Here is a 7,622-nt window from a genome sequence, read left to right as displayed (position 1 = left end):
GTTCTTGGGCCCGTCTTTGCTCCCTCTTTCTGGGTGGAGATGTTGAGAATGAGGGGTGGGGCCGGGCGCCTCCATTTCCCAGGTCTTCTGGTCTACCCTTTCTCTTCTAAGCCTCAGGCCCATTGGGAATAGCAGTCCCTTGATACCCCATTTTTTCTCTCCTGTGAACAATGGCATCAATTCAGTCAACATTTACCAGGGGCCTGGTCCATGCCAGGCGCCATGATGGTGGAGAGGATGGTGTAGAGAAAAAGCCTTAGCTGTGCCATCTCAACTGTGAGAAACCCCCTTACCTGGCAAATGGCAGTGGCCTCTGCCCACCTGGTCCCCACCCACCAGTTAGGCCAGCTTTGCTTTTGATCTGAGCCCCTCTCAGCTTGGCAGGCTGCAGGCATGGGCAGTGCTTCCGAGCTGCATTAATGGACAGGTGGTACTTGGGGAACACAGGGTAGTGATGGATGGTGAGTGAGTGGGCATGTGAATGACATACAGGCTCCAGGAGGAAGGAGCTTTGAAATAACCCTGGAAGGTTGATTTAGATTCAGGGAGGCTAAGGGGGACAAGATGGGGAGGGGGAGGGGGTGAGTGGTGAGGAAGCCGGTGAATTCAGGACAGAACCAGCTGTCTGGGTTCCTCTCTAGCCGATCCCTTCTCCTCTCCCTGCGCTTCCCAGCAGATGCCGCTAGGGGGCACCATAGCACTTTGCGCCACTAGGCTCTGGCATCCGGGGCTGGCTGTGGTGGGCAGACGCTCCCGAGACTGCCTGGCCCAGCCGCCTCTCTCCCGGAGGTGCTGGGTGTGTGTGTGTGTGCCGGGTGTGCGGTGGAGAGTGTTAGCCCCTCCCCGCCAGGCTTCCCTCGGATGGGGTGGTGCCACGGTAGGCAGCCCGGAGACCCTACTGGGTGCTTCTCACCTTTCTTCACTTCTTATCCCTGCCCGAGGCCCCCCTCCACCCGAAGCAAGATTTGAGTGGGTCTCCTTCCTGGGTGATGGAGTCTAGTCTGTTTTCCAGGGTAGGTAGGGGCTGTTTAAAAGGCAGGGAGGGGGACTTCCCTGGTGGCGCAGTGGTTAAGAATCCTTCTGCCAACGCAGGGAACATGGGTGTTCGAGCTCTGGTCGGGGAAGGTCCCACATGCCATGGAGCAACTAAGCCTGTGCGCCACAATTACTGAGCCTGTGCTTTAGAGCCCACGAGCTACAGCTACTGAGCTCGTGAGCCACAACTACTGAAGCCCGCGTGCCTAGAGCCCGTGCTCCACAACAAGAGAAGCCAGGGCAATGAGAAGCCTGAGCACTGCAACGAAGAGTGGCCCCCGCTTACCCAGCAAAGAAGACCCAATGCAGCCAATAAATAAAATTAAAGGGAAGGAGGGAGGGGGAGGGATGGTAGCCACCTCCAAGCCTCCTACCCCAGTGTTGGTGTCTCAGGCCCTAGAGACCCTCTGGGTGGGGCCAGGATCGACTGACTATTCTTGAACCCTCAAATCCTACCCCAACTTAAGCGTGTAACTCAAGACCCACGCCAACTGGAAACTCTCAGCCTGAGCAGGTGCAACTGGAAGGGTGGGTCTGCCAGCCTCTCCAGCTCCCGGGCAGGGGGTCGTCAGGGATGCCTAGGTTCTGCCACTCGAGTCTTACCCACACGACCTTGGGTAAGATTCACTCCGAGCCTTTGTTTTCTCATTTGTAAAATGGGATAGTAATTACGCTGTCACGATACAGTTGTGAGTGTAAAATGAGCGCATTTGCAAAATGTCTCGCATGTAGCGGATCCTCAGTAAAGGTGAATTCCTATCTCCCACTAGCGGTAAAAGCCCCAGGAGGAGAGAGTGGCTGTTTAGTCCCCAGCAAACCTCAGGGAGGGGTCCCCCTAGCTTTCCTCTTTCACTGGACGGCCGCCTCTTGAATCGCCCCCTCCCCTCAAACTCGGAGGCAGGGAACAGTGTGGAAGAAGCAGTCCTAAGTCCAGACAGCAGGGAAAGCCTTCATGGTCCTGTCCATAAAAGGCTTTTCCCGGCGGTTCCCTGCCGGCAGCGCGGCCCCGCCCCCGCCCGCTCCATCTCCAAAGCACGCAGAGAATGTCTCGGGCAGCCCCCGGTAGACTGCTCCAACTTGGTGTCTTTCCCCAAATATGGAGCCTGCGTGGAGTCACTGGGGGGGAGGGCTGGGGGTGGAGAAGGAGCCGGTTTCCTCTAGCAGGGAGGGGGCCGGGGTGAGCCAGCAGGGGCGGCTGACATCACCGCGGAGGCAGCCCTTTAAACCCCGCACCCAGCCAGCGCCCCGTCCTGTCTGTCCAAGTCCAGACAGAGCTCACTCCTTCCTGCGAGCCCCGAGGAACCCCTGTAAGTGCATTTGTCCCAGGGATGGAGGGGAGTTGGGCTGGGGCTTGGCAGGAGCAGTGGGGTATATTACAGGCAGGGCTCTCCGGCTCCCTGGCTGGGGAAGCCCACCCTCTTCCAGCGTGCATTCCTCATCTCCACCTGCGGAGGTGGTCCTAGCTTGATGGGTGGGGTGGGGTTGCTAGAGTCCTGTATCTCTTAGGCTGGGCAGCCTCGGGCTCATCGCAGTGCCCAGGGAGACTTGGCTGGTGCAGAGGGATTGATGGTGGAAACCTGGTAACTGGGGTGAGGGAGGCTCCCCATTTTCAGCCCTAGTCACACCCATGGGGGTGTGATAGGCTCCAGGTAGTGTCGGTTTAGACCCAAGGCTTGTTGGCTGCTATCCATCTAGGAGGATGTCCGAGGAGGTGAGGAGGTAAGGCTGGAGAGCAGGGTCCCAGGGTGGGTCCCCAGGTCCTGAGCAGCATAAGAGAGCCCCTGGGTAGCCACTGCAGCACTTCTGGAACAGGCTGGGGCGGCAGGGTGCAGGGCCAGTGAGAGAGCTGTCTTTCCAGGCACGCAGCTCCCACCATACTCAGAGTGGGAGGCCACCCATCGGACAGAGGAGTGGGGGCGGGCACTGCCAGGAGCTTTGGAGTGATGGCCTGGGTGGTGCAGACAGGGCCGGGCAGGGCCTTGCCCAAGGGGCTGACTGGTTCCCTCAGTGGTTGCTCTTCAAGGGGTAGCAGTGAGTAGGACAGGTCTCCTCTGTCCCCGGAATTTAGATGGGCCTCCCCTCCTGCCCTCTCAGATCCATGTGTGCTTGTCCTATGTGCTGTGTTTTATTCTGAAGAGAGAGGGGCACAGCAGTCCTGCCGAGCCCCCGATTCTGCCAGTTTTTCTGGGTTCCTGCTGGTAGGTGCTCCTGCCCCTTTGCAGCTGGATGTGTTGTTTCTCTCAGGGGAGGAGAGGCTGATGCAGCCACAGAGCAGGAGGGCCAGAGCAGAGCCTCAGGCTGCCCTACCTATCCTGTCGCAGGAGGCTTCGCCTAGCAAGAGCCCTGGGGGGAGCTGCCCTGCGCCATCACCCTTGCCCTCTCCTCCCCTCCCCCGTCCCCAGCAGCTCCAAGGTGGGCCTGGGGAAGTCAGAGGACTTTGAGGGATTCTTGGAACCCTCCACTTTCAGACTCTCCCCCAGGAGGGAGGAGGGTGGGGTGCCTTTCATCCCCCTCTCTCGTTCCGATCAAAATATGGTCTCTGGATCTGCAGCTTTGTGTACTTGTCACTGTGAGGCTTGACAGCTTCAGGACAAGTCACCTGAGACCGGAAGCTGGGGATGGGGGACACACTCTGCTTGCAGCCTGTTCCTCACGGCCCAGCATGAGGTCTGGGAGGGGAAGACAGATGGGAGGCGAGGTGGGGAGAGGAAGGCAAGAAGGTCTGGGCATGGAAGGTGGGGAGGGTGGTGGTGCCTGGACCACGGGATGCATCTTGCCTGCCTGGGATGGTGCAGTGAAGGCTGAGACAAGGAGGGAGGGTGGGAGGCCAGGATGAAGGATGGGCTGAAATTCCACTGGTCCCAGCTGCTTGTGTGTTTTGACCACAGTTCTCCAGCCAGGAGTCCTCGGGTGGTTGGGAAACAGGGATGAGACACAGAGCAGGGTGGAGCAGGGAGGGACTTGGCCTTTGGGTTCTTTGGCATCACTGGCTGGGATGCTCTGAGAACCACATCCTCGGAGGTGGCCCAGCCCTCACTGTACAAATAAGGAAACAGACTCAGAGAGACGTGAGTTGCCCAGTGTCTGGAATTTAGAGGAGCCCTTCTCCTGTTCTTCCTCTCAAACTTTGCTGTCCCTTCAGGGAATGGAGTGGAGGGGTGGAGGCTGCAGCACGAGGAATGCTCACTGTTTTTCACCGTTTGGTCAGGGGCTGGCTTTCTCAGGTCGCTACCAGAAGACCCGCTCTGGGGGCAAAGGACTGACATTTTGAGGAGCTCCGCTGAGGGACAGGCAGTATGTTTGGTAGTCACAGATAGGGCCTCATGGAGTGTTTCCAGCCCTCTGGGGTAGATAACATTACCCCATTTCTGGCATTCGAGCTCAGAAAAGCTGTCAGCCGTGGGGAAAGAAGGGCCAGGCCAGTGGGGTTTGGCATCCGAGCTGGGACCATGTGAAGCGATGCCGTTTGCGGGGGTGGGTGGGGAGAGGGGCTCGGCTCTGACAAGACAGGGGGTTCGGGGGACGACGTGCTGACTGCCTCCGTTCTCAGCCCATTCTCTCCTGCCCAACCTCTGACTTCTCCGAGGCCAGGGGATGGTCTGGGCTCCTTTGGTTCCTCTTTCGGAGGACTCTTCCGACGAACTCCGACACGACCGCAGGGTGATATCTGAGGCCAGGTCAGGTTCCCTTGACCAGCCACACCCACGTCTGCCCAGCGGCCTGCCTGCCTGGCCCTGCTCCTGCAGCCTCCCCTCCCTTGGTGGGGGTCTCCCGAGCGGGGCCAGCCCCGGCCCCCAAGGCAGCAGCTGCTGCTGGTCTGGATGGGAGGGCTGCCCAAGCTCTGGTTGGCGGATTCTTGGCTCAGTCCCTGGAGAACTCAGGCTTCTTGGTTACACAAGCTCCCACAGTGGTGAGAGCCTGAGGGCAGGAGGGCAAGGTAGTGGGTATACCAGCTCACAGCCCTCTCTCATCTGGCTCCCCTGGAGAAATGCAGCTTCTTGGTCCAAAGCTGTTGGGTTTTGCTGGTTTCCTAGCCCTTACCAGGGGTGGGTAAGCTTCAGCCTCTGTAGCTGCAGGTCAGAGGTTGAGCTGAGCTGAGCTGGTAAACAGCTAGAGTTTGGAAGTTGCCGCTTCTGGGAGAAGTGAGAGTTGGAGGTACCTCCATAACTTCAGGGAGAGCGGCCAAACCACCTCACATCCCTCACTGGATAAAGACATCTGCCGGCTTTATTTTGAGGGGAAATGTGGCCTCTTCTGAAAGGCCTCTCCAGTGCCTCTGCGGCCAATCTTGGCAAAGAAAGACTGCTCTAAGACCAGGGGCTGTCAAACCCATGAGCTAAAAGCAGCCTGTCATCTGTTTGTGTAAATAAAGTTTCATTGGAACAAAGCCATGCTCACTAGTTTACGTTCTGCCTAAGGCTGCTTTGATGCTGCAATGGCAGGGACCTTATGGCCTGCAAAGCCTAAAATATGACTGTCAGTAAAATGACTATTTACCAAAAAAGTTTACTGACTCCTGCTCTAGACTGCCACAGATCTGGCCTCCAAGTTCAGAGAGGCTCCCTGGACTGAGGGGATGAGCTGGCCCAGGTGAGCAGTGCCATGGAAACAAAACCAGGAGGCAAGGCGGGGTAGACAAGTGGCTAGGTTGCCTCCCCCCTACTGTGGTTGGAAGAGCTGTCCGGCCCCAAGGGCAGCAGAGCTGTGCTCTGAGCCTCTCCCTCCTCCGGCCTGTGCTACTTTAGCTCCCTGCCAACATGGCCAACAAGGGTCCTTCCTACGGCATGAGCCGTGAAGTACAATCCAAAATCGAGAAGAAGTACGACGAGGAGCTGGAGGAGCGGCTGGTGGAGTGGATTGTAATGCAGTGTGGCTCCGACGTGGGGCGCCCAGACCGTGGGCGCCTGGGCTTCCAAGTCTGGCTGAAGAATGGCATGGTGAGTGGCACCCAGGGCAGGAGGGCTGGGACTGTGCCACCCAGCTGGAGTCGTGGGGCAAGCCCCCCCGAGCCGAGTGCCAAGCTACCTTCTACGCCTGGCAGATTCTGAGCAAGCTGGTCAACAGCCTGTATCCCGATGGCTCCAAGCCGGTGAAGGTGCCTGAGAACCCGCCTTCCATGGTCTTCAAGCAGATGGAGCAGGTGGCTCAGTTCCTGAAGGCAGCCGAGGACTATGGCGTCACCAAGACTGACATGTTCCAGACTGTTGACCTCTTTGAAGGTACAGAGAGAAGAGGGGTGGAGGAGGCAGGTGGAGGACAGAAGGCGGAGGCAGGGACGAGGGGTGATCAAACCTGCCTCGACAACAGGTCTACATAGCGGGAGTGGGACACACCAGGAGAGTCCCACACCCACAAGGGCGTACTGTAGGGTCTACTGTGCCTCCTTCGATTTTAGGACAACCTTTGCCCGGGGTTGGCCATTTTTCTGGAGGTGTGGGCAGGCTGTGCCTCGGAGTCCTGTTTACACAGTCATGAAGGTCATTTCCCCTCCCTTCTTTCTACTCACAGGCAAAGACCTGGCAGCAGTGCAGAGGACCCTGATGGCCCTGGGCAGCTTGGCAGTGACCAAGAACGATGGACAGTACCGTGGAGATCCCAACTGGTTTATGAAGTACGTGACCACAGGGGGTTCCCTGCACCCTGAGCTTGGGTCTCTGCAGGAGATGCGCTAAGCCGTTATTGCAGTGATTTGGGGATGTAGACAGCCAGGAAGGTATGAAGTGAAAGTCTAGGGTGGGGGAAAATGGGTCCCTAATATTTCTTGACTCCTTCCTTCCTACCCTCCTGTCTCAGCCAGTCTCTCTAGCCTGTGTGTTGGGGCAAGCTAGATTAAGGAAACTAGAGCAGTGAAACAGGAAGGGAATGGGATTAGGCTAGGAAGTCAGAAGAAACCAAAGGCAGGTGGAAAATGCACAGTCCTGACAAGACTTTGTCCTGGTTCCTCCTCTTCTAGGAAAGCCCAGGAGCATAAGAGGGACTTCACAGAGAGCCAGCTGCAGGAGGGAAAGCATGTCATCGGGCTACAGATGGGTAGCAACAGAGGGGCCTCCCAGGCTGGCATGACAGGCTATGGACGACCTCGGCAGATCATCAGTTAGAGGCGAGGGCCAGCCCCCAGCCCCACCCTTGCCCAGCTCGCTGGCCGCAGCGGTCCCGCCTTGCCCGCCTCACCCACGCCCGTGTCGTTCCTTCAGCCCTGGCCAAGCTTTGAGGCTCTGTCACTGAGCAAAGGTGACTGCCTTGGGCAGCTCGCCCCCACCTCTTAGCCTCAACCCAACTTCTGACCCCAAAGCACTGCTCCCCCGGCCCACCTCCTGGCTCCCCCACCAGCTCTACTGTCTCCCCATCCCGGGCTGAGCAGGGGGATGTGGGCTGGCGGTGGCCTGGGTGTAGGCAAGGCCACCATCCTCCTTGGCAGCAGATGCCCGTAGAAGGAGACCCAGCCCAACCTCCCTCGATTTTTTGCTGGAATATTTTGTGGGTTGAAATTCAAAAAGGAAAAAAAAAAAAAAAATACATCCATCTTTTCTCAGGCCTGGCTGGCAGAGTCTGATTTGCCCTAGTCACTTGTGTTCTGGTTCCAGGAG

The 7,622-nt window shown here is 58.0% G+C and overlaps 1 protein-coding gene across 1 annotated transcript; it reads left to right on the top strand.

The window, feature by feature from the left end:
- The first annotated feature begins 2,197 nt into the window (after positions 1–2,197).
- Positions 2,198–7,567, top strand: TAGLN (transgelin). Its single transcript, XM_057748445.1, has 5 exons — positions 2,198–2,342; positions 5,781–5,972; positions 6,077–6,254; positions 6,544–6,646; positions 6,989–7,567. Exons 2-5 carry the CDS (start codon positions 5,793–5,795, stop codon positions 7,131–7,133), a joined length of 606 nt encoding a protein of 201 aa, XP_057604428.1. The 5' UTR covers positions 2,198–2,342; positions 5,781–5,792; the 3' UTR covers positions 7,134–7,567.
- The last annotated feature ends 55 nt before the right edge of the window (positions 7,568–7,622 follow it).

The sequence above is a fragment of the Hippopotamus amphibius genome, chromosome 9 (assembly GCF_030028045.1).
Source record: "Hippopotamus amphibius kiboko isolate mHipAmp2 chromosome 9, mHipAmp2.hap2, whole genome shotgun sequence".
Classification (NCBI taxonomy): domain Eukaryota; kingdom Metazoa; phylum Chordata; class Mammalia; order Artiodactyla; family Hippopotamidae; genus Hippopotamus; species Hippopotamus amphibius.
This window is presented reverse-complemented; position numbering and strand designations above follow the sequence as displayed.